The sequence below is a fragment of the Rhinoraja longicauda genome, chromosome 4 (assembly GCF_053455715.1).
Source record: "Rhinoraja longicauda isolate Sanriku21f chromosome 4, sRhiLon1.1, whole genome shotgun sequence".
In the NCBI taxonomy this organism is placed as follows: Eukaryota; Metazoa; Chordata; class Chondrichthyes; order Rajiformes; family Arhynchobatidae; genus Rhinoraja; species Rhinoraja longicauda.
In genome coordinates, this window is record NC_135956.1 from 65,079,932 (window position 1) to 65,107,161 (window position 27,230).

The 27,230-nt window shown below is 41.0% G+C and overlaps 1 protein-coding gene across 7 annotated transcripts in view; it reads left to right on the forward strand.

Annotated features, from left to right (window-relative positions):
• The window catches only part of oxr1a (oxidation resistance 1a), a 279,319-nt gene that overhangs the window by 244,807 nt on the left and 7,282 nt on the right, over positions 1-27,230 (forward strand). For 5 of the 7 annotated variants that reach the window (XM_078397885.1, XM_078397884.1, XM_078397889.1 and 2 more), the window contains 4 exons: positions 17,507-17,587; positions 18,692-18,817; positions 25,123-25,275; positions 25,804-25,899. In XM_078397885.1, the coding sequence (XP_078254011.1) occupies positions 17,507-17,587; positions 18,692-18,817; positions 25,123-25,275; positions 25,804-25,899 (456 nt within the window). Of the gene's footprint in view, positions 1-1,307; positions 1,588-17,506; positions 17,588-18,691; positions 18,818-25,122; positions 25,276-25,803; positions 25,900-27,230 lie in introns of those variants that run through there. The other 2 variants (XM_078397890.1, XM_078397888.1) reach the window with 2 other exon arrangements.

Consider the following 27,230-nt stretch of genomic DNA (forward strand, 5'->3'; position numbering starts at 1 on the left):
ATCGAATCTGGGTCCCTGGCGCTGTCAGGCAGCAACTGTGCCACAGTGCTGCCCCACTTGTGCATCGCCTACTCCCTCCACCCTCTTCTCCAGTCCTCGGGGCGAGCAGGAATCGGTCTCAGTGGTTTCCCTCTCCAAGCGGGTTCGTGGTTCCGCAGTGGGCAAGCCAGGACTGCTGGGAGGTTATGGCAGCTGTTGTAACAAGTTCAGTTTCCTCACTGTTCTCAAAATAAAGGCAGAAGCATTGCTTATACTGAAAGTGCCTATTTTTCCTCTTCCTCAACTCTCCAGTAGAGCCTTGAAAAATATACTATATAGCTTGTTTTAACCTACAAATTGATGGAAGTTGCAATAACTGAAGAGCATGGAATCAAAGGCTCGATGGATACACAATGGTAAAATGGCAAAAAGCTGGGAAAAGAATGGTTTTCATACTGGAGAGATTGGTATGTGGGACCAGGATTGTAGATCTAATTAAACTTGGAACCTAAACTAAACTAAAACCTAAACTACAATGTTGAATTCAAGCTTATAGATTTGTTGCAGTTGTCAGCATGCAGTCCTGCAGATGCAGTTTTTGTCGTGATTAAACAGACATTCCACAATGCAACTATTTTCTAGCCTAAAATACACTATTACTTCTGAATTTCTGTCTGAATTTGGACCTGCACAAGCTGACCACTAGCCACTAGCCTGTCTGAATATATTTAAAGTCTAGTACAATCCTTCTTCCAACTCAGTCGGATGCCAAGTTTGCTGTCCATTGTGCTATGAATTGTAAATAGTGTAGGAAGAAACTTCAGGTGCTGGTTTAAACCGAAGATAGACACAATAAGCTGGAGTAACTCAGCGGGATAGGCAGCATCTCTGGAGGGAAGAATGGGTCGAGACCCTTTTTCAGACATTGTAACTAGTGCCCTGTAATCCAAGGCGATAATGTAAAGAAAACCGATGAAAACTGACTCCAGGCGATCTTCATTCCCATCCAGTCCAAGAAAATGTTTCTGTACGGTTACAACTCTCTATTTTAGCAACACTTTACATTTATTTGCATTCCTTTAAATGTGGTTTCTATTACCCTTGTGTATTCGCTGACAAAACGTCTGTCTCCCTAACGCAGTGTGGTTTGTCAATCGTGGCATTGCAGCCTACCTGTCGTCCTGAGTTAAGCCCTCCTTTGTTCCTTCTGTCTGTCTGCTGCTTGCCCCAAAAGGGCGATGATATTCAGGACGCGGGGTGCTGGCAGCGCTCAGAATGGAGGGAGGGGCTTGGTGCCGAGCTCTGAATGGTGTATTCGCGCGTCGGTTAGCCGGCTGCGGCCGCGACCCCGCCCAGCAGAAGCGTCCGACGAGCCGGAGCCTGCAGTTGTCGGCGAGAGGAGGGGGCGCCATGGCTGTGGTGTGCGGCGATGAAGCGGTAGCTTCGGGCGGCGGCGGCGGCGGCGGCGGCGGCTGATCGTGGTGCGCTGAGGAGGGCAGGACACGGCGGAACAGCTGGGAATTATGTCCCGCTTCGCTGTCGGCAAGATGAAGACCCCGGTAACCGGACGGAAGGATCCGCGCGTCGGATACAAGTACTCCATGGCAAGTAGATAGATATAGATAGATAGATAGGGAGGGAGGGAGGGAAGTGGCCGGGCCCGGTTCAGGTTCAGAGAGGATGGTGCGGGCAGGGACAGCGGCTCCCTCTCCCCATTCAAACTCGTGTGTTGAGGTTGCACTCCGGCGTTCAGCCGAGTCTCTTCCCACCCCCCTCACTCACTCACTCACTTTGTGGTTGTCACAGTCAACCTTAGTTGGACTTCTGTCACCAAACACACACACACACACACACTTTCACTCTCGCAACGTTACTATTTACTCCGAAAAGCTGCTTTCCCGTAAACATAAATGTATCTCAAACGCAAATCGTACCTCGGGTGCGTGTTTAAAAAAATATATATATATCGATTATGCTCGACATTTGTGCTTGGAAGTGATTGCATGTATAAATTGCCCGTGTGCACATGGTAGAACATATGAAACGTTAGCTCATGCACCCAAACATGTTATCCTTTGAGCACAGGTTTATATCCAGCCTTCAGGTAAAGTATTGGGAATTCGCATCCCTGTAATTCTAATCTGATGTGTCAATCCCCTGTGGATTGGCATGCGGTTTTGGGAATTGTTGAAATCTATATACTAAATACTAAGTCTGAAGAAGGGTCTCGACCCGAAACGTCACCCATTCCTTCTCTCCCGAGATGCTGCCTGACCTGCTGAGTTACTCCAGCATTTTGTGAATAAATACCTTCGATTTGTACCAGGATCTGCAATTATTTTCTTATACTAAAACTCTCGTTTGTTATCTTGTTTGTGACTGAACTTCAACCAAAACGGTACACGACAGCGCGACAATTTTAGGCCCACCTTACTCACCGTTGTCACTTTAGTGATAATGCAAGTAGTTTTATTGAAATCAGTGTTATATATTTTTAAAGTTATTCACATTTTAAAGTTTAAAAGGAGGGAAGGTTAGGGGGGAGTGGGGGAGAGGGGAGGGAGGGGGGGTTAGGAGAGAGGGAAGGGGGGTTAGGAGAGAGGGAAGGGGGGGAGGACAAGGTGCTGCACCAATGTAGGAGAAGTTTGGGCCCAACGGGTCCACTTTGTCTAGTTCTAAAATTAAATTAAATTAAAATTTGTCTAGAACTAAAATTAGTTCTCAATTATGTTTTAGTATGGTTTTTAAATGGTTATTTTGGGGGGTGTTTGGAATATGAATATGTCTTCGTATTTGTTGACGAGTTAGTTGAAATATTATGAATATAAAAATAAAATTGCATTGACACTTTAAAACTATTTTTGTTATGGATTAAACAGTGGAAGGGGAAGTTGCTTGACAAGGTCCAATATTATAGGATGCCGAAAAATATAGCTCACAGAATAAAGGACTGCAAGCCTGAAACTGGCAAATGTTTTTTTTTAAATCTGAGAATTACGAGTTATGGAATTGCTTAGAGATTGGATCTAGGACTTCCTGATTTAAAGATGGATGTGCAGAATAAAGTTCATGATTTGCAGATGACATCAAGCTAGCTGGTCTGGTTAATAGTTGTACCTGCAATATAATAAAAGTTGGGAGGATGGACTGACAATTTGCAAATGAAATTGAATAAAGGTATGTTGAATGTAATTTGGCAGAAAAAAACAAGGCAAACAAATACAGACTTTATTATAAAGGTGTGTAGGAATGGAGAGACCTGGTATCTGCAAGCATAAAGCCTTGGAATTGGCAGGACATGTTGAGACAGTGGTTGATGATGTACACGGAATCCTAGATTTCTTAAACAGAGGTGTCGTTTATAATAGCAGAGAGGAAATGTTTTTGTAAAACTAATTACATCACAACTAGTATTATTGTGTCTAAATCCAGTCACTACATTTTAGAAAAGATGTGAAGACCCGAAGGATGGTGAAAACATACTGGAATGGTACCAGTGATCAAGGATTTCAATTCCAGTTTTTCTTGAAAGAAAAAGTTGAAATCAAAAAGCAAAAAATGGTGGATTCAGAATATCTTGAATAAAAATAGAAAGCATAAGAAATATGGTAGGTTAATTTGATATTATAATTTACCACTTTGGGTAGATAGATGCAAAAGAATCAAAGGGCAGTTGATGGGCACGTGAGAGAGAATTGTTTAAAAGGAAATAATTAGAGGGTGAATGGGACGATTCGGATTGATGCGCTGATAGCCAGAGTGGACTGAATGACAGCTTCCTCTGTTCTAATCATTAAATAAGTACTCAGTAGATCAGGCAGTACCTGTTCACATTTGCAAATGGTTGAAGGACAGGTGGTACCTTCAAAGGCGTGTGTAGGATTTTTTTTTTTGACAATGCCAAAAACAGATAATCCGGTTTTAAAAGACAATTGAATAGACATTTAAGGTCAAAAAATGTATTCTACTGCGGGGAAAAAGGAGGTAAATGGGACCAATTGCATTGTTTTAAGGGGCTGGCAAGGACTCGGTGGGGTGAATGGTCTCATTCTACGTCATGATGATTGTGTCAACTTTTCTGTCCTCAATAATGGTGGGGTTCAGCAGTTGACTAAAAAGCCAAATCTCTTCGGCAATGATCCACTTTGGCTTTCTCCTACTGCATCAATATCGAAAGCTGCAAAGAGCCTGAACGAAGGTCAATACCTGAGCCAGAATACTGATTTTTTTGCAAACTCCATCTGGTTTGTGAACGTGCAGCTATTCTCGGAAATCTTGTCAATTCTCGAGTAGATTCATATATTGCAGCAAAGCCAAACAACATGAACTTTATTGCTGATTTATATCTATCAAAATATTAGATGACTACCACCCTCTGTGTGTGGCAGTGTCTTTCTATTTATCTCGAGTCAATTGATATCCTGGAGAGAAATTTGTTAAAAATATAATGGGACACAAATGATCAATTTAAGCTTTTGTTTGATATCCTTTGTATTGATGGTCGATAATTCACTGGGCTCTCTCCAATATCTTTACTGTCACAGAAGCCAGACTCCAGATAATTTGGAGGATCCATTCCACTTGTAGCAGGTCCATAAGTATATTAACCTTTATGCTGAAGACATATTCCAGGTTCAGCTTTGCTTCCACGCAAATTGCACCGGGACATGTCACAGCAGCAATCTTCATCTAGTATTGTGGAAAACTGCCTGAGTTTGCCCTGTCCATAAAACATAGGTATAATGTAATCTGACCAAACAACCTCAACTAATTAACTTATTTTCACTTTTTTCCACTTCTGCGGAAGGGTCTTCAACCTGGAATATTAACTCTACTCCTCTTTCCGTACATGCAGTCTGATGTAGTGACTGTATTTCTGTTTTTATTCTAGATTTCCAGCATACGCAGGGTTTGTTTTAGTTTACCCTCTCTCATCAGCAGGGTGTTGTTGCACATCATTTGCTCATCAACACCCTGCTGACCAGCGTAAGACCAGAAAATGTTGTTAATGCCCAGTATATTAGACAGCATCTGTGGAGCAGGAAACAGAACTAAACTTTCAATTCAGTGATCTTTCATCAGAGCAGTCTGACGAGACCAATGCTCAGTTTGACATCTACTAAGTTCTATCAGTTTCCAAGTTAATAATTATCGAGAGAGCTGTAATTGGAGATGAGATGATATATAATATAATAATATACTCCTTTATTCGTCCCACACCAGGGAAATTTACAGTGTTACAGCAGCAAAGCAGATAGCAAGAGATCATTCATTATAAATAAAAGATACATAAATTGTCATCAGTTTTCTGTGTGTTCTTAGCTGTTATTGTTGACTCGTCTGCTGGGAGCAGTGCTGGTTGTGCAGTCTCAGCAGCGGGAAGGAAGGGCCTCCTATATCTCTCCTTCATGCACTTAGGATGAAGGAGTCTGTCACTGAAGGAGCTACTCAGTGCTGTGACAGTGTCCTGCATGCGGTGGGAGTCGTTATCCAGCAGTGATGTTAGCTTTGCCATCATCCTCCTCTCTCCCACCACCTGCACTGAGTCGAGGGAGCAACCCAGGACAGAGCTGGCCTTCCTGACCAGCTTGTCGAATCTCTTCCCTTCCGCCGCTGAGATGCATCTGCTCCAGCAGACCACTCCATACAAAATGGCCGATGCAACCACCGTGTTGTAGAAGGTCCTTAGGAGTGCCCCCTGCACTCCAAAGGACCCGAGTCTCCTTAACAGATAAAGTCTGCTCTGGCCCTTTCTGTATAACGCATCGGTGTTTTCAGTCCAGTCCAGTTTATTGTAGAGGGTCATTGACCAAGTCAGACATCAAGGACTCTTGATAAATTTCATCTGTGCGATTCAATAGACAATAGGTGCAGGAGTAGGCCATTCAGCCCTTCGCGCCAGCACCGCCATTCAATGCGATCATGGCTGATCACTCTCAATCAGTACCCCGTTCCAGCCTTCTCCCCATACCCCCCTCACTCCGCTATCCTTAAGAGCTCTATTCAGCTCTCTTGAAAGCATCCAACGAACTGGCCTCCACTGCCTTCTGAGGCAGAGAATTCCACATCTTCACCACTCTCTGACTGAAAAAGTTCTTCCTCATCTCCGTTCTAAATGGCCTACCCCTTATTCTTAAACTGTGGCCCCTTGTTCTGGACTCCCCCAACATTGGGAACATGTTTCCTGCCTCTAATGTGTCCAATCCCCTAATTATCTTATATGTTTCAATAAGATCCCCCCTCATCCTTCTAAATTCCAGTGTATACAAGCCCAATCGCTCCAGCCTTTCAACATACGACAGTCCCGCCATTCCGGGAATTAACCTAGTGAACCTACGCTGCACGCCCTCCATAGCAAGAATATCCTTCCTCAAATTTGGAGACCAAAACGGCACACAGTACTCCAGGTGCGGTCTCACCAGGGCCCGGTACAACTGTAGAAGGACCTCTTTGCTCCTATACTCAACTCCTCTTGTTACGAAGGCCAACATTCCATTGGCTTTCTTCACTGCCTGCTGTACCTGCATGCTTCCTTTCATTGACTGATGCACTAGGACACCCAGATCTCGTTAAACTCCCCCTCCTCCTAACTTGACACCATTCAGATAATAATCTGCCTTTCTATTCTTACTTCCAAAGTGAATAACCTCACACTTATCTACATTAAACTGCATCTGCCATGTATCCGCCCACTCACACAACCTGTCCAAGTCACCCTGCAGCCTTATTGCATCTTCCTCACAATTCACACTACCCCCCAGCTTAGTATCATCTGCAAATTTGCTAATGGTACTTTTAATCCCTTCGTCTAAGTCATTAATGTATATCGTAATTAGCTGGGGTCCCAGCACCGAACCTTGCGGTACCCCACTGGTCACTGCCTGCCATTCCGAAAGGGACCCATTTATCCCCACTCTTTGCTTTCTGTCTGTCAACCAATTTTCTATCCATGTCAGTACCCTACCCCCAATACCATGTGCCCTAATTTTGCCCACTAATCTCCTATGTGGGACCTTGCCGAAGGCTTTTTGAAAGTCGAGGTACACCACATCCACTGACTCCCCTGTCAATTTTCCTAGTTACATCCTCAAAAAATTCCAGTAGATTTGTCAAGCATGATTTCCCCTTCATAAATCCATGCTGACTCGGAATGATCCTGTTACTGCTATCCAAATGCTCAGCAATTTCGTCTTTTATAATTGACTCCAGCATCTTCCCCACCACTGATGTCAGACTAACTGGTCTATAATCACCCGTTTTCTCTCTCCCTCCTTTCTTAAAAAGTGGGATAACATTTGCTATCCTCCAATCCACAGGAACTGATCCTGAATCTATAGAACATTGAAAAATGATCTCCAATGCTTCCACTATTTCTAGAGCCACCTCCTTAAGTAGGGATGCAGACCATCAGGCCCTGGGGATTTATCAGCCTTCAGTCCCATCAGTCTACCCAAAACCATTTCCTGCCTAATGTGGATTTCCTTCAGTTCCTCCATCACCCTAGGTTCTCCGGCCCCTAGAACATTTGGGAGATTGTGTGTATCTTCCTCAGTGAAGACAGATCCAAAGTAACGGTTTAACTCGTCTGCCATTTCTTTGTTCCCCATAATAAATTCCCCTGCTTCTGTCTTCAAGGGACCCACATTTGCCTTGACTATTTTTTTCCTCTTCACGTACCTAAAAAAACTTTTGCTATCCTCCTTTATATTATTGCCTAGTTTACCCTCGTACCTCATCTTTTCTCCCCGTATTGCCTTTTTAGTTAACTTTTGTTGCTCTTTAAAAGAGTCCCAATCCTCTGTCTTCCCACTCTTCTTTGCTATGTTATACTTCCTCTCCTTAATTTTTATGCTGTCCTTGATTTCCCTTGTCAGCCACAGGTGTCTCTTACTCCCCTTAGAGTCTTTCCGCCTCTTTGGGATAAATTGATCCTGCAACCTCTGCATTATTCCCAGGAATACCTGCCATTGCTGTTCTACCGTCTTCCCTGCTAGGGCCTCCTTCCAGTCAATTTTGGCCAGCTCCTGCCTCATGCCTCTGTACAGTACAGTTTGCTATACTGTAATACTGACACTTCTGATTTTCCCTTCTGCCTTTCCATTTGCAGAGTAAAACTTATCATGTTGTGATCACTGCCTCCTAATGGCTCTTTTACCTCTAGTCCCCTTATCAGATCAGGATCATTACACAACACTAAATCCAGAATTGCCTTCTCCCTGGTAGGGTCCAGTACAAGCTGTTCTAAGAATCCATCTCGAAAGCACTCTACAAACTCTCTTTCCTGGGGTCCATTTCCAACCTGATTTTCCCAGTCTACCTGCATGTTGAAATCTCCCATAACCACCGTAGCATTACATTTGTGACACGCCAATTTTATCTCCTGATTCAACTTGCACCCTATGTCGAGGCTACTGTTTGGGGGCCTATAGATAACTCCCATTAGGGTCTTTTTACCCTTACAATTTCTCATTTCTATCCATACTGATTCAACATCTCCTGATTCTATGTCACCCCTTGCAAGGGAATGAATATCATTCCTTACCATCAGAGCAACCCCACCCTCTCTGCCCACCTGTCTGTCTTTTCTATACGTTGTGTACCCCTGAATATTCAGTTCCCAGCCCTGGTCCTCTTGTAGCCATGTCTCAGTGATCCCTACAACATCATACTTGCCCTTGACTAACTGAGCCTCAAGCTCATCCACTTTATTTTTTATACTACGCGCATTTAAGTACAACACTTTAACTTCTGTATTTACCTCCCCTCTCACATCGGTCACAATTGGCCCTGCCCTTAATTTCTTTTCCCCTCTAGAACTTCTGTTCCCATTCTTCCGAGAGTCTTTTGCAATATCTCCTGTATTCCCTTTTTTTACCTCATCTTCATATTCACAATTTGTTAACCCCTCCCCCCCACTACTTAGTTTAAAGCCACAGGTGTCACACTAGCAAACCTGCCTGCCAGAATGTTTGTCCCCCTGCTGTTAAGATGTAACCCGTCCCTTTTGTACAAGTCACCCCTAGCCCAGAAGAGATCCCAGTGGTCCAGAAATCTAAATCCCTGCTCTCTGCACCAGCCCCTCAGCCATAAATTCATACCCTCTATCTCTCTGTTCCTGGCCTCACCAGCATGAGGTAGCAATCCAGAGATAACCACCTTCGACGTCCTACTTCTCAGTCTTTTTCCTAACTCTCTAAACTCCCGCTGTAGCACCTCCTTCCTCTTCTACCCGACGTCATTCGTGCTTCAGGTTGATCGCCTTCCCTCACTAGGATTTTCTGAAGCCGGTCCGTGATGTGTTGAACCCTGGCACCAAGGAGGCAACAGACCATCCTCAAGTCCCTCCTGCTGCCACAGAATCTTCTCTCCGTCCCTCGGACGATGGAGTCACCGACCACTACGGCTCTTCCTGACTTCGGTCTCCCCTGTCGGCTACAGATCATGACTGAGCTGATAAGAAGCAAATAATATTCATGCCACAACGTCCAATCATGGATGAATTCTTACAAGATAACATGCCACCATATACTTTTGACATTCAGTGATGTTACCATTGTTGGAATGGTAACAATTCCAGCATTCAACACTTGGTTCAGCCACACACATTATGACTTGGGCCTTCTGATGTGGATGTAGATGTACTTGCCATAGAGCATCCAATCTGTCACCTGCCCTTTTATCAATAGTCAATTTATTTGTCACATACACATAAATGTGCAGTGAAATGAAAAATTTCCCGCAGTTCAACAATAAGACCAATAAGAATAATCAATAAAAATGCAATAACACATACAATCTTAACCAACACCAAACAAAAAGAAACATCCATCAGAGTGAGTCTCCTCCAGTCACCTCCTCACTGTGATGGAAGGCCAGAATGTATTTTCTCTTCCCCTGCTGTCTTCTCCCGCGGTCAGGCTGTTGAAGTTGCCACGTCGGGGCGGTCGGGGCTCCCGACATTGAAGCCCCCGCCGGGCGGAGAAAATCCCGCAGCCTATATTAGGCCGCGCCGGACGGTGAAAGGTCCGTGGCGGGCCGACCCAAGCCCCGCTTCGGGGCGGGCAAAGACACTGCCGCTGCCGGAGCTCCCGATGTCGGCCCCCACCCAGGGGCCTGCGGGCTTCCGACGTCCACACAGCCCACGCCGAAGCCTCCGGAAACGAGTCGCAGCCGCTCCCGCAGCATCCGAAGGCAGCCAGCGCCGCAGGTCGTCAGTCCGGGCCGCGGGCTCTGCGAACCAGAGCCCGGGTGGTCCCAGCCGGAGCCCGCCAGCTCCAGGTGCATGGCCGGTGGTAGGCCACAGCGGGAACGGAGACACGACACAGAAACAAAGGTCGGGTCTCCATTCGGGAGAGACAATGTTACAGTTCATATTTATGTGGCTGGTGTGGTTAGATTTATGGCCAAATGCCAAATGCCAGAGGGATGTGGTTTGGCTCAGTGTGATAAAGAAAGTTATTGCAGTTCTGATACAAAAAAAGTGAGTTACCAGAAGTTGTCAAATTCAATACAGTCGGAAAGTCTGCAATATGCCTGGATGAAAGATGAGGTGCTGTTATTCAAGCTTACACCGGGCCTCAATAAAACAGAGCAAGAGGTTACAGAGAGACCAGTGAGATATTGCCATCCTACTCCCAATATCAAATTCAACAAGTTGAGGCAATTGTGCTTTCTCTGTTGTATCAAAACTAGTCAATCCAGCTGCAGTTTGTCCATCTGCAAATAGGCTCACATTTCTCTCTCCACTGAGGCCTGAAACGCCGAGCCTTCCTTACAGCTTTATGTTTCATGGATTTAATCTACGCGCAGTTTATCACCATGGCTGCACCCTACCAGAGAGATTCTTTTTTGGACCATGCATCCCACCCCAATCTCTGCAACATCAAACTAACTTTTTTTCTTTCTTTTCCAGTTTTGATGAAAATTCTTTAACTCTGTTTCTCTTTCCACTGATGCCGCTTGACCTGCCAAGTGCAAACACTTTCTCTTATTTCAGATATCTAACATCTGCAGTGTGTTTTTTTTAAACTCATCTCTGTTTGTGGCTTAATATCAAGTATAGCTTCAGCGCTTCCCAAATTTTGCTGCAATAAAAATTCTATATGAGCTCTAGGAATTAGAGGTTTGTTTGCACAATTGCAAAACAAAACAAACCCATATAATTAAAAATTGGTTTAACCCAGTATGGGCCAATGTTGTATCAATTTTGGCGTTTGTCGTAGCAGGACAAGGAGGAAGTTGACTTGGGTTATTTACTCGGATCATAACTGTAAATAGTCGGTGATGCTTATATACATACACTCAAAAAGCTGGAGTAACTCAGCAGGACGGGCAGCATCTTTGGGGAGAAGGAATGGGTGACGTTTCCTCAGACTGGTTAGGGATAAAGGAAACAAGAGATATAGACGATGATGTAGAGAGGTATCCATAACCAGTCTGAGGAGGGGTCTCGACCCAAAACATCACCCATTCTTTCTCTCCAGAGATGCTGCCTGTCCCGCTGAGTTACTCCAGCTTTTTGTGTCTACGGTTTCAACCAGCATCTGCAGTTCCTTCCTATATATTGTGTAGGAAGGAACTGCAGATGCTGGTTTACATCTAGGATAGACACATAATGCTGGTGAAACTCAGCGGAACAGGCTGCATCTCTGGATAGAAGGAATGGGTGACATTTCGGGTCGAGACCCTTCTCCAGACTGAGAGTCGGGGAGAGGGAGACATGGAGATAAGGAAGGGTGTGAAAATGAGACATCAAAGGGGATGGGGTTTAAGGAAAATGTAGAAAAGATCATTGTTCGCTAGGAGAAGGTGAAAACGAAGCATACAGAGATAAAATTTAATCAGACGGACAGTCAGACTGGGCGGAGAACCAGGAAGGGGGAGTGATGGAGGAAGAGTGAATGCAAGGGTTACTTGAACTTAGAGAAGTTGATATTCATACCGCTGGTGTGTAAGCTGACTTAGTGAAAGAATTGGAATTGCACTCAAACAGGCAAACTGAGAGTAGTGAGGAACTAGATGCTGGTTTAAACCGATGATGGATACAAAAAGCTAGTGTAACTCAGCGGGACGGTTCTGAGTATTCTATCTTTTTTTGGAGTATTGTAAGGCCTTGGAATTGACTCATTCCCCACAGGATATCCATCCTCTAATCTGCAGATAGAGGCACATTATTTATGTGTCTGGTTCAGTCAATTCTCTGGTTAATAGAGACCTCTCCCCCAGGTTGTTGATGTGAGGGGTTTGGCAATGGTGATATAATTTAATGTGGTTAGATGTTCACTGGTGGACTGTCATTGCCCATGTCTGAGTGTTGTCTAGATTTCACCTTGTTCAGGAAGGTCGTCTTCATTTGCTGAGGAATTGCTGATTGAATTTAACCTTTTGCATTCTTTAATCAACATCCCCACTTTCTGATCTTTAGGATTTAATGCCGCATTGGCAGCATCAGCTGTCCAGGTTCGGTCGTGACGTACTTCATGTTAACTGCATAGGTTTCCTCCAGGTACTGCTGTTTCCTACTATACTCCAAAGACTTGTGGGATTAGGCTAATTGCTCACTAAAAATGCCTTTGATATGTGAGTAAGTAGAAGACTCTGGCTGGAGGTGATGGGCATCTGGGGAGTTATAAAATAGGATTATAGGTTGGTGAAGCAAATTCCTCGGATGCATGACAGAGTAGATGTGGAAGAATCTTGAACAGGAACAAGGGTAGAAAAGATGTGGGTCAAAAGCAGGCAAAAGGGATGAGCACATATTGAAATCTTGCTCTAAATGGACAGGTTGGGCCATTGGTTTCAATGCTGTACGATTCTATGCTCCATGAGGGGACATAGTTACAGTATTAAATTGTAAATTGTCCAAGGTGGGTGTAGGAAAGTGTCAGTGAGCGGGGATCGCTGGTCGGTGTGGACTTGGTGGGCCGAAAGGCCTGTATCTGCGCTGTGTCTGTAAACTAAACTTTAAAAAAAATTAAAACTGAGGTGCATAGGCATTTCTTGCAAAGGGAGATGAATCTCTGGTGTTCCCTCCCAGAGGGATGTGGAAGTGAGATCATTGGAGGTATTTAAAGTGTAGGTGGGTAATTCTTTGAATGATGAGGGTATTGAAGCTGTCAATATAATGCCATTATAGACAAGTGCATAGGCTGCAGGTGGTTTGGCAAAGACAAAATCAAATTGGTTAATGAAAATCAAAAAGCTGTAAGTGTTGGAGATCTGGAGGAAGATATAGCAAATGATTGATAAAAGCTACACATCAGACAATGTGGAAAGAAAAACATTTGAAGTTTCATGTCTGCGTACCTTAGAAGTCTGGAAAAAGTCACTAGTTTTAAAGTGAAATGAGGTGCTCTGACTAGGTTGTGGTCCTGAAATATTAACAGATTCTCTTTGCACAGGTGCTGCCTGGCCTGGCCTGAGTTTTCGATCATGTCTGTTTTTGTTACTTTATTCCTCATATTGGTTTTCTCACTACCTGCTACAGAATCAGTCTAGTAGATAAGTCTTTCAGTACTCAGCAAGCATGGTCTGTGATGGTGCTTCGAAACCTCTTGCTGATGGAAAATAAAGTCCAACGTCAAGAGGGCATTCCATGTCTTTGGTACTTTTTGTGCTTTTTCTCTCCAAGGATTGTTGAATACTGAGGGAGAATGGTGCAAGGTAATTCATGTGAGGGTGTCCTGGCCTGTAGTTGCAATGTTTTGTTTTTCCCTGAGGATTCCCAGGGCTATTCAATCCTGCCTTTTGTGCCTCTGTATCATCACCTCTGCGAATTTATCCTGTCCCACCAACAGGAAAATATTCAAAGGTTATGAAGGAGTAGTCTGCTATTTTGTCAGAGCATTACTCTCTCAACTGGAAAACGCTGCAAGATTGATTGGGTTGCAAGTGACTTTACAACTTGGAATTTGATTTCTGGGTGGATGCCAGATGATCCATCCCATTGTATTATTTCTGTGCTTAAATTAATGGTACAACCAGGTTATTTCAGAGTCAACCACGTTTTGATGGTCATTTGCTGGACCATAGTATTTAAGGTAAAGACATTGGTACAGCTGCTTGCCTCCCTGTTGGCTGTTATGTTGTTCACTGTCTTTTACAGGTGGTATTTTGGGCACCTTTGTTGCTGTTTTTGACACTGTGTTCTGCACTCTACTTTGGAAGAGCGTTTGTCCCCTAATTTAAAGGGCCTGTTCAAGTGAGAATGTGTTGGACCATGAGTTGCCTTTATCATGGGATACAATTCTTCTGCTGTTGATAATGCTGGTAATAACCAGACATAATGCCTGGTGAATACTCCGCAGAGCTGCTGCAAATTGTCCAAACACATTGGAGTTCATCTTCACTCAGAAGTCTGCAAAAATTCTGAACAATTAACAATAGCAAGTGTCATGTTACACACAGCTGACAGCATAATCCAGGCCATTATTTGTTCATTTTCACAGTGATATGTGAGGAACCTTGCTGAGTGCAGATTAGCTTTTCTATTATTCCAAGACTAACTGGTCTGCAACAATATTTCATTGTCTAAGTTATTGGAAGTGCCCCTAGGATGGAAAACGCTATATAAATTCAACTTTATTAATATTGTCCATGTGGTCATTTGTCCGTTCTCATGTATTGGAAAGACCTGCCACGGCTAAGTTTGAATCTGTCGATGTGCAATCAGGAGATATGACCATTCACTGTCACAATCTTCTGATGCATTTACTCCCTCCATTCACATATAGAAATTGCTTTTGAAAGATGAACTGCTTGTAAGAGATTTTTTTTTCCCTTTAAGAATTTTAATTAGTTGCTCACCTCTTTGCAATTACAATTTAGGATGAATGTTCTCTCCAAATTATCTGTTCAAATTGACTTTTTGGTCACATTGAAGTTCACAGCAAAACTGAAGTCAGGTTAAATATGGCTACAGGACCTGATCATCTAAAACAAATTGACTGCATTCACCATAATGTTTGTTAATTAGCAAATTTGCAGATGACACAAAGCTGGGTGGCAGTGTGAACTGTGAGGAAGATGCTATGAGGTTGCAGGGTGACTTGCGCAGGTTGTGTGAGTGGGCGGATGCTTGGCAGATGCAGTTTAATGTGGATAAGAGTGAGGTTATCCACTTTGGTGGTAAGAATAGGAAGGCAGATTATTATCTGAATAGTGTCAAGTTAGGAAAAGGTGACGAACAACGAGATCTGGGTATCCTAGTGCATCAGTCACTGAAAGGAAGCATGCAGGTACAGCAGGCAGTGAAGAAAGCCAATGGAATGTTGGCCTTCATAACAAGAGGAGTTGAGTATCGGAGCAAAGAGGTCCTTCTGCAGTTGTACAGGGCCCTGGTGAGACCGCACCTGGAGTACTGTGTGCAGTTTTGGTCTCCAAATTTGAGGAAGGATATTCTTGCTATTGAGGGCGTGCAGGGTAGGTTTACTAGATTAATTCCCGGAATGGCGGGACTGTCATATGTTGAAAGACTGGATCGACTAGGCTTGTATACACTGGAATTTAGAAGGATGAGAGGGGATCTTATTGAAACATCTAAGATTATTAAGGGGTTGGACACGTTAGAGGCAGGAAACATGTTCCCAATGTTGGGGAGTCCAGAACCAGGGGCCACAGTTTAGGAATAATGGGTAGGCCATTTAGAACGGAGATGAGGAAAAACTTTTTCAGTCAGAGAGTTGTAAATCTGTGGAATTCTCTGCCTCAGAAGACGGTGGAGGCCAATTCTCTGAGTGCTTTCAAGAGGGAGCTAGATAGAGCTCTTAAGGATAGCGGAGTCAGGGGGTATGGGGAGAAGGCAGGAACGGGGTACTGATTGGGAATGATCAGCCATGATCACATTGAATGGCGGTGCTGGCTCAAAGGGCCGAATGGCCTACTCCTGCATCTATTGTCTATTGTTCTGTGAATCATTCCCATTTCTACATCGTCTGGGGGGGGGGGGGGGGGGGGGTGGTGATACTTTAGGACTGTGCTTTAGGATCTACCCTTAATGTTACTTAGAATGCCATGAAGCTGGCAATTAAAATAGTCATATTCAAAGTATGACAATGTACTTAATGTATGACACTTACACAATGTACTTAAAACTAATTGCCTTTTATGGATTCATAGTTATACAGCATTGAAGCAGGCCCTTCAGCTCATATTGTCCACACCAACCAAGGTGGCTGTCTATACAAATCCCATTTGCCCACGTTTGGTCCCTATTATTTACCTGTCCAAATGTCTTTTAAGCTTTGTAATTGTTCCTGTCTGGCAGCTCAATATGCATACAAGCACTGTATGGAAGAACTTGCCCTTCATATTCCCTTTAAAACTTTCCTCTCTCACTTCAAGCCTATGATCTCTAGTTTTACGCAAGACAGTGACTACCTTTTCTATCTCAATCACTCATAAATTTGTTAACAATAAGGTCATTGCTCAGCCTCCTGTGCTCCAGGGAAAACAGTCCCAGCCTATCTAAATTTGCCTTAAAACACAAATTTTCCAATCCCACCCTTCAGTCCTGGCAACATTCCTGTGATTTGTTTTCTGTACCCTCCCAGGCTTAATCACATTCTTCTGCTGCAAAGAAAAATCCATCTACCATTTCTCAGCGTTGCTATACTCGAGAGATATATCAAATGCAACAATTTACAGGCTTATGTTAAGAAATTGTGATCATGTTATTTGAGATTCCAGGGAATAAGAATTGATTGGCATAGTAGGTTAGCATGCATTGAATGTTCCATTTGACATGAGATGAGTAAAATTGGCTCCGCTGACTTAAAAAGATGATTGTTCTGAAATCACAGTCTGCTCCCTAATAGGGGAGAGCATGGAACCACAGCTACACATTGAATTTATAAACTATCTAAATTAATCTTGGAGTTGGTATGGTTTTGATTTGTAAATCAAGTGAATAAGGTACACTATATGAGAATCAAACTTGGTGGTCTAAAATTGTAATTCACTCATGTTTTATACAAAACGAAGAATCTTACTTTGTTTGAGATGCCGTGAACTTGTATTAAGTTTCAGAATGTTTCCATTTCAAACATTAACATTTCTTATCTTTGCATGCAATCTTTTAGAAAAGAATCAATAATTTTCTTTTACAGGAAGTAGTTGCAGAATATAATAGCTTTTAACGATCAGAGTATTGTAATCTTGGAAAACAATCTGCATCTGGAGACCTCTGAATAATGTAATATTTTTCAGATAGTGCATCGCTGTTACATGATTAATGATTTTTTAATGATAAGAGATTATGATAGACTTAAAGTATTTCACTATTTAAAACATTTCAACATAATTTAATTATCCAATGATTTTCAGGTGCCATGTGGGTTTTTTAACAGCTAAAATTAACTTTTTTTTGCCTATTTCCTTCCTCCACAAATCCCACAAAGCTGTTGTTATTCTTTCTTTAAAGTTCCATTCCAGACTTTACGTTCCTATTTTCTGTCTGTAATCTTCATCCATATAAATATTCCTTTTTAAAATTTTAGTGGAATTGTTTTCTTCCTGTCTCTGTATTTAGGTAGTATCAGTGACTGAGTACCATCGCAGGATCGATGCTCTAAATACTGAAGAACTGCGCAAGCTCTGCAGACGTCTCAAGGTGCCCATCTGAAGTTAAACCTATTATTTATTTGCCCAAAGCATTAGAGCAGATGTGGCTGTGTGTATCCCTGAGTTTTACCAGTGGCAAATATATCTGCATCATATTTGCCTCAGCAGCAGCAGTTTACCAATGCCAAGCAGAAAATGTCTTGGTTTTAACCGACACACAACGTGATAATTTAAATACATTACATGAAGGGGAGTAAATTATGAAATAGAGGGAAAATTTGCAATTTTCGGTCCACCATATCGTGGATTCCTCTCAAACTGAGTTTATTATCACTTGACCGTTGTGATAATAAGCAGTTTTCGATGTTACTGCTGAATTTAATGTGTGCGATTTGATGTGGAGGAAAATTTTGCTGATGGGAATATGGAAGTTGAGCAAAGATTTTGAGTATGCCTCATTTTAAGGGAGTGTACATACAGTAAATTGTTTTGTTGCCTGCATTTTTCTCAACTTTCCTCATAGATTACAGTAGTAACACTGTATTGTCCAATCACTGTGCATCCCAGTTTGCCAGTGGCACTATAAACCTGCACCATATTTTAAACCAACACTGATTCTGCAGTTCATGTATTTTGATATTGTTAACAACATTGTCCTATACCGCTTTCTGCTCTTCAACAACTTCAATTAAAAACCAAAGTTACGATGTAGGATTTCAATCATTTGATGGCATAAAATTGTCAGATTAGTGCATTAGTGGAAATTAAGGGGAATTGACTCCCATATGTTTTGTCAAGTTTTGTGCTAAAACTTGGGTTTTCAAATTAGTACTGCAGTAAAGTTATTTTCTGTCACCTAAGGATTTGTGTTTTCCTTGTATGCAATTTGTCTTTAAAACTATGGGAAATTTGTGCAATGGTATGCATATTTTTCTTGCATACATGTACAGGAGCTTTGCTTCTGACCATATTTTAATTTTATAAAGGCAATTAAATATTTGAGAAATAACGCCTGAAACATTCTGGGATTGCTGATTAATTTTGTTGCATTTATTTTTTTTGTAATCGAAGATAACCACCTTCCATCAGTTCACTGAACTTACTTCAAGTAACTGAGTGGCATTATCGATGTTAATATTGTTCCTGCTTTTAGATAACGACACGGGAAGAAACTGGTCTGAGGCAAAATCCAACTTCAAAGCCTGACTTGGAGCCTGAAACATTTTGGCCAAACTTGAGCGAAAACAGTGAACTGCTCCAAACAGATCAAATAGAAAAGGTAAAGCAATTGATTCAGAATATATGATAAAAATGTTTAAAATTATCATTATGATTTCACTACAGTGAATAAATTATTGTATTGATATAGAAACAATTGTGCTTAATTTGATGGTTGAAGCCTGGAACAGAGACCGACTAAATGTTTTACACACATTTGGACTGTTAGATTGGTATTGAGCATGTGTGTGAGAGAGAGAGGAGGAGACATTTTTTTTAACATGAAATTAAGGATATTTTCATGAAATCATCTTTTATTCCTTTTTCATATTTAAATTATTTACACGTTTGACAGCTTTAAAAAAACCTCAATTTCATTTAACTCTTTCGATTCAGAATTTGTCAACTTAAGGGTTCCCATGGTGTACCAGACAACTTTCAGATTGCAACCAGATTTAAAGTATGAAAATAGAAAAACAAAGTAGGAATATTGCAATTTAATTTTAAACTGTTGGAATTCCAGGAAAATGCCAAATAATAAAGATACAACAGAGTATGTCGTATTTCAACCCATTGTGTCAATGGTAGCTTTTCCAACAATACTGATGATAACGATTTATTGGGACCCTGAGGAAAAATTGCAATCCTCCCACAACATAGCAGGATGTCCATCAGTAATATCAAGTAATACCAAAAACAACATAAGCTTAATGTATGATGCAGCTCTGCACCTGCATTCACCTGACTTTCGCTCTGTGTGAACAATGCATAAGTCTTGCTGCGTGCAGATATGGGCTACTTGATTTTCTGAATATTGGCAAATTAAGTTGAACGTTGTGCAATCTTCAGGGAGCATCTCCACTTTTGAGCTTCTGGACAGAATCATTGAAGTACTTGAAGGTTTAACCTAGGACTCTGCACTGAGGAGCTTCTGTTGTGTTACAAGAGCAGGACTATCCTTTAACTTATGGTTTCGTATCAAGTGAAACAGATTCAGAATAGAGAACACAGGGTTTACCAAGAGCAGTTACTCTCAACTTGTCTCTGCTTCTCGTCCAAATGTACAATGGGTCAGGAGCTGCATGGTCCTTGGTAAACCCTGTGTTCTCTATTCTGAATCTGTTTCACTTGATACGAAACCATAAGTTAAAGGATAGACCTGCGGTATGGACAGGACTTGGTCTCAAAAAAGACAATACAGTAAGAACTTCAAAATATTGTCATGAGAAAATACATGTGGGTCTGTGAAGACTGGCTCAAATAAGTTTTTCTCTCGTGTTAGTTTGTACAGTCCCTGCTTCAGGCCCAATCTGACACCTATATCCTTCAACTCTTGTCTCTGGTGGGATTCCCAAGCCATGTTGGACATTGGTTTCTCCCAAGTATATTCTGAGGGCTCCCAAAACAATTTTGCCACTTTCAAACTTAATATAGTCATCCTCATGGTGATACATTTACCCGATTTCCCCGATTCTTGCATCATAATCCCATGGTATCGAGGTGTAATGGACAATAGAAAAATAATGGCCCTTCAACAGTGACTGTTTCGTGTCAACTACTCGAACAAAAACATGGAAACCTGCAATCATCCAATCATCCTACCTCAGCTGATGAATAAATATTCCTCAACATTAAACAATAAAGAAGCACTAAGTGATAGAAAGGACAAAAAATGTGCTCAGTAGACTTTGTCAAGAGTTTAATTGTCATATGTACTGAAAACAGTTCAATAAGTTCAATAAATTAAATATATATATTAGTGCAAAACAAAAGCCCAAAGTTCTTCTTAGTGTGTGGTCTATCATGAAGGGAATAATGTTGTTATTGATTATAAATTTTCAATTAATGGTCCAGGCAGAACCATGCAGTTATAGTTCCTTTACCTTAAGTCGAACTAGGAAATAGCGTATTTTCATATCCAATTTTTAAATCATAAATCAGGTTCAATGTTGACAGAAATAATCTAATCAGAAATACATTGTCCATAGTCAGCAGCAAGTGGACACACAAGTCATGATACCAAGAAAGCTATGATTGGATTTGGATTTTCAATGCATAGAAATATCAAAACAGCAGTTGTGGTTTGATGTGGATAAATGTGAAAATATTTACTAACAGATTATTTCATTCGACTAATATAATATTAACGTGAGAGCATTAGAAACAAAAGCAGGAGCAGGCCATTCAACTGCTCATGACCTTACCATCACTTATATTGAGACTTACCTTTCTTGCCCTAACCAAGAGAAACAGAATGCTAACATTTACTCTGTAAACCTTCTTCAGAATTGTGTAAGATCACCTCCTCCTTTAGCCAAGAGGGTATAGGCTGATTCTGTTTAATCTCTCCTTGTACATCTGGACTGCCAACCGAAAATTAATCTGGTGAACCCTTGCTACACTCCCTCTATCACGAGTATGTCCTCCTTGCTTTTAGGTACAGGGACCAGAACTGTTTACAATATTCAACAGGTAATGGCCAATACCTCTTGTATTGATCTCCTCTTGTAATTAAGGCCAAAATACCATTTATTTTTTGAATTGGGTGCAGTACTGCACATTACCTTTCATCAGGTTTAGGGTGCACAGCTAAAAGCTATGGCCACACAGCTCCAGTGATGTGAGTTCAATCCTGACTACGTGGAGTTTGCATGTGCTCCCTGTGTGTAAGGATACCCATATTCCTCTGAAACATTAACTGAAAATAGAAGCAGCAGTAGGCCATTCAACCCTTTGAGTATGTTTTGCCATTCAATACATTTGTGGCTGATCATTTATCTCAATAGCATTTTTCTGTGCTCTCCCCATTCCCCTTAATGGCTTTCATATTCCTGCACTCTCCTCATAGCTCTTGGTTCCTTCGATATTATTGCTCTCCTTTCAACAGAAATATTTTCCAAGTAAAGGTTCCGTGCCTTTTTGTTCTTTCTCGTGAGGCAATCCATTCTGATAGTGGTTTTTTAATTATAAATGTATGCATTTTTCAAAAGGCCAGCATTTATTGTTCAAATCTTATTGCTCCTGCAAAACCTGGTAAAAATACTTCCGTAATGCTTTTGGGTAGAATATTACAAGATTTAGCTCCGTGGATGATGAGGGACTGATTATAATGTAAAGACTTTATCATCTTGGAGGATAACATGCAGGTAGTGGCATTGCATACACCAGCTGCCCTCCCTTTTTGAGTTGGTAACAGTCAAGGTCAGGGACTTGCTAGAGAAGAAATGTTGCTGCAGTGTGTTATTTTTAAATAGTAAATATTGCGGCGACGTTGTTGTGCGGCTGAAGGAAGTAAATGCTTTGCTTTGCACGGTTCAAGCTGCTTCACTGTAGTTGGAGCTGCAATTAATACAGGCAAGGGAATTAACCAGACTTGTGTCTTGCTGATGGTGGAAAGCAGTAAGTGATTACTATATTTGCCAAGCTGCAATTCTGCAGAGCACTGGATTTTGGAGCTTAATAATGTTTTTGAAGCACAAAAGAAAAACACGCAGTGTTGAAAACTTCCACAGGTGGTTTACTGAGGCATAAACTGGAATTATATGAATCCCTGGGCAAGAATTTTGCTTTGTTTCTTGGCCTCTGTTTCTTAGGTGTTGGTCAAACCTTATTGGCGGTTTTGCATCAGCCAAGCAGGTGGTTTACTGAGATTCCCTAGCCGGTACGCTTGGACATCTACTCTCCAGATGTTGTTCCAGTAGGTACAGAATTCATGACCCCATTTGTTTGAACGATTGTAGGCCTGTTAGAGAAGAAGGGAGCTAAGTTAACCTTTTAATTAGCAAACAAGTAAACTGCTGAAAGAACTCAGCAGGTCAGGCAGCATCTGCAGAGGTAGAGGCAGAGGGATAGACAGCATGAATTTGTGTTTGTTTTAAAGTTTTCATTATTCAAGTGTTTATGAAGCATTAAAAAGATGTGGTCTTTGTGAGAAGGTTCCGAGGGAGACTGCCCTGGCCTTCCCAGAAGTGCACGTCTGCACAAGCAGACATGTCGCACCTGAGAGGCTCCCTTAGGGCTCCAAGCAGCAACAAAGTGTTGCATGACATGCAGCTGCCTTGCCCTGGAATGTCCAAGAGGCCTTTGGCAACTCGCTGATATCAAAGGCTTTTGAATTGTTTTAATGGGTGTCTGATGAATTAAAAAATTATTCAAATAGATTAAAATCTTTTGTGCTTAATCATTTAAAAATTGAATTTAAAACATCTTTGAACAAAGTTTGAAAGAATAATTAAGAAACATTAAAATAAATACAAAGAACTGAAATATTTGCAAATGCACTGCTTGCTTTGATTTTCCACAAATTGCTGAGTGATTTGCTCTGCTTCACCAAAAGTCCAAAAATTATCAACAGTGAGCTTTCAAATTGAAATTACATTGTGACTGCAGACATTTTTGAATGTGATGATTCTATGTTACAAAGCTTCTGCTAATGGAATCATTTATCAAGCTATCACAACACTCAGTCCTGGAGACCAAAGAAAGGGAATAATTATTTGCTTGATGAGAAAGTATATTTCATAAAGGTGTTAGCCCTAGGTTATTTGTTTTGTGTTACATCCTCAAACAAATAAATAACATGTTTGAGATTTAAATATTTATAACGAGTAAGAAAAAAATTGTATTACGCATGCTTGCATTGGATTTGGGCCAGGTGGGGTTTATTATACCTGAATAGACCTCGAGTTCTTGCCTTTTAAAACTTCTCATCGGTTGTGATGTTGGAGACAAGAATTTTCAGGGTGCAAAGCTGATGAGTGAATTCAAGTTCCTGCAGAAAATGCTGAGACTATGATTACTTTGAAACATTGAGTATTATTTAGAGAAAATGTTTTCTTTGACTCCTAAAGTTGTCCACCACTTGTTTTACCTCAATTTTGAATTTCCTGTAAACCAATTGATTGATTTTGCTGCTTAGTCAACAGTTTATCATCATGCAATGAATGGCAGGAAAACTAGATAAAACACATTTTTCTTCATTCAGTACTGCTATGTTCCTACAAAACTGCATTTCATTCTCATCATAAAATCCCTGTAGTAGAAACATTTACAAACTCTAGATGGCTTTGTGGCATTTATGTATTACGTTCTCAAGGACCAATGCCCAGCTATACCACATTGTCCTCATGAAATTATGAGAGGCATGGCTAGAGTAGGCACAAGTCTTTCCCAGAATGGAAATGTCAAAGACTAGAGGGCACAGCTTAAAGATGAGATGGACAAAGTTTGAAGGAGATGGGCGGGGCCAGCTTTTTACACATAAAGTGGTGGGTGACTGGAACCCTCTACCAGGGATGGTATTGGTGGCAGCTCTTTCTCTCGCTCTCTCTCTCTGTCTCTTTCTCTCTCTCTTTCTCTCTCTCTCCTTCTCTCTCTCTCTCTCTCTCTCTCTCTCTCGCTTTCCCTCTGTCCTTCTCTCTTTCCCCCTCGCTTTCTCTCTCTCTCTCTCTCTCTCTCTCTCTCTCTCTCTCTCTCTCTTTCCCTTCCCCTTCCTCTCTCTCTCTTCTCTCTTTATTTCTCTCTCTCACACACACATGCACACTGATGAGGTTAAAACTACAACATGAATGTTCCACCTTTGTGCTACAATTGAAGCATAGTTAACAATATCTGCTGTCAGTTAAATTTGCCCTTGCATGTTTAGATTTTTAGGATTTTGTTTTTGTACGGCGCAAATGAAACTAGATGTCTCGAACTTGTGAAAACAAGTCAAGCAAAACTGTTATCACCTTAATAAATCAGACTGAAGGATTGCAAAATAAACAGTTAAAGGATTGAGAAATAAAAGTAAATTAAACTGAGTAAATTACATTTTCACATTACATGTGAGTGACATAAATATATTGATTAAATTTCTTTTCAAAGCAAATAATGTTTTTCACAAAACACTAATTATGCTCTGTTATTTTGATTCAAGCTGTCCTTTGTATTTTGTGACAAAGAAGTAATTTTATTTTAAGAAGTACGGATTTTTATGGATAGTTTTAGTAAAATGATAAATCTATCTATAATTAGAACTTTGTTTCCCTCAATCTCAGGCTCAACCAATGCAAGTTTTAAAACACCAATTATTTTCCCTCTGCTATGGGTTAATTTTATTGAAATTTTTGATTTTTTTGTAGTAAATGAATGAACTGAACTTTGGTGAAAATATCACTTGCAGAAAATAGTTTATGATTGCATTGCACAGCAACTTTGTTCTTTAGACTTAGCAGGCAATTGCTTTTTGATTGTTTTATGGTGGGGATGAAAACCTATTCCTGCGCCAGCTGGTAATATATTTATAATATTAAAATTGTATCTTAATCTTGTTGTCAGTAGATCTTATGCATACACTGTTGATACTTTCTTTTGTATAAATTTCAGCTTGCTAAAAATCTGCCGCCTCGAACTGTTGGTTACCCATGGACACTAATTTACAGTACTGCAAAGCATGGCATGAGTCTAAAGACACTGTATCGTAGTATGACAGGTGTCGATACACCAATGCTGCTAGTTATTAAAGACAGCGATGGCCAGGTACAGCATAGACGCTCAAAAGATGATACACCATGTTACTTCTAGAAAAATGCGTTCCCTTAATTTTGTACAAAGTAATGTTTCAAATAGTGCATTAATGCTTGCTTGGCATATTTAATTCTGCCGTGACAATTTTCATAAATTTTGACTTGTCCTTTTTAATTCTGTCAGTGGGTGGTGCTTTCATACTATGCATGTTGCCACTTGCTGAAGATTTGCATGGTATTTCAAACCATGATGATTGGCTCTATTCCCCAGTGCTATCCTGCCTCTTCCACCTACAGTTCCTGGACAGTTTCCATTCAGTCAAGGACATAAGAAGCACTGATGTAGAGGGCACATTACATGCCATTGAATATGTAAATTGTGATGGAATGCCCATAAATGTGGGCATGTATAACATAGATGCGTCAGAAATTATTTCATAAACTGTGACACTATTAAACTTGTGTACAATTAATTGCATCATTTTGTAGATTAAGCATTGTGCTAATTTATAATTTCCATTATCCTGTTTTATACCTACAGTTATTTGGTGCACTAGCATCAGAACCATTTAAAGTTAGTGATTGTTTTTATGGCACAGGGGAGACCTTCCTTTTCACATTTTATCCAGAATTTAAGGTAAGAAAAACAAATCAATATGAATCCACTGAGAAGGTTTATAAGTTAAGTTTAATTTCGTATTCAAACATTACTGCTGATCAATCAAAAAGCTTTTAAAGCTTCTTGTGATAATAATAGCTTCGGTCTTGGATTCGAACCCAAAATATTCCACTAAAATTAAAATAATATTCAGAAAACTAAATATCATAAATGATGATTCATTGCTCTCCTAACTTTCTATTTGGCAATTGTCTGTTTTGCCAGTCTCAGCAATCTGCAAAATAAGAGCTGATTGTCAATTAGTACATGGATAAAGCTTGCATATTGATTGGTGACTTTCAGAAAAAAAAAACTTTTGGCTTAAATAACCAGAGGAATAGTTTTTGCTTTAACAGGTTTAGAAAGAGAAAATAGTTATTGTCTTTGTGCTGTCCAGATTACTTTATTGGCCCTTTGGTTTTGGGGACAGTCATTGAATCATAGTTTACTTTTTGCTTTTTTGTGGAATCATTTTTTATCACTTCATTTCCTCCATCTATAACTCAAGGCTGACCACTTGTATTGCAGTACCAAGTTTGATTATAGTTGCTGGCAAGCTGTATCCAGGTGTCACAGGTGTCAAAAGTTTGCCTCTTTTTAAATGATAATTGGTGCCCAATTTCCTCTAAGCTCCAAGTATAACAAGAAATCTCAGCGAGAAGCCAGGGTTAAGATGAATGTCAGAACCATTGTTTTGTTGAATATGGTGTCAAATTAAGAGCCAAAGGAACAAGACTTCACATTCCCTTTTCCTGTTGCTTCTACAAATGTTGCAGCTACTCGGCACTTGGGGCACAATTGAATCTTCCAGCTGCCAAATGCAAACTCATTTCTTCCCACTATTATGCATCTCCCAGTCCCAACCCTTAGGCCTTCTTCCCATCTGTGGCCTTCCACTGCTCTTTTTATACTATGCAGCTGATATTGTGGACTATGGGTAGACAATAGGTGCAGGAGTAGGCTATTCAGCCCTTTGAGCCAACACCGTCATTCAATGTGATCATGGCTGATCATTCACAATCAGTACCCCATTCCTGCCTTCTCCCCCTGACTCCGCTATCTTTAAGAGCTCTATCGAGCTCCTCTTGAAAGCAACAGAGAATTGGCCTCCACTGCCTTCAGAGGCAGTGAATTCCACAGATTTACAACTCTCTGACTGAAAAATCATTGCTAGAGCTAGAAAATCATTGTGGGGAAGCGAAGTCTGCAAGTTTTTTTAAGCAACCAGCCTGGGACAATTATCACCAGGAAGAATAATTTTCCCTTTTTGATTTGGCGAATCTAAGCATCGCACTCTGGCTGAACTGAAC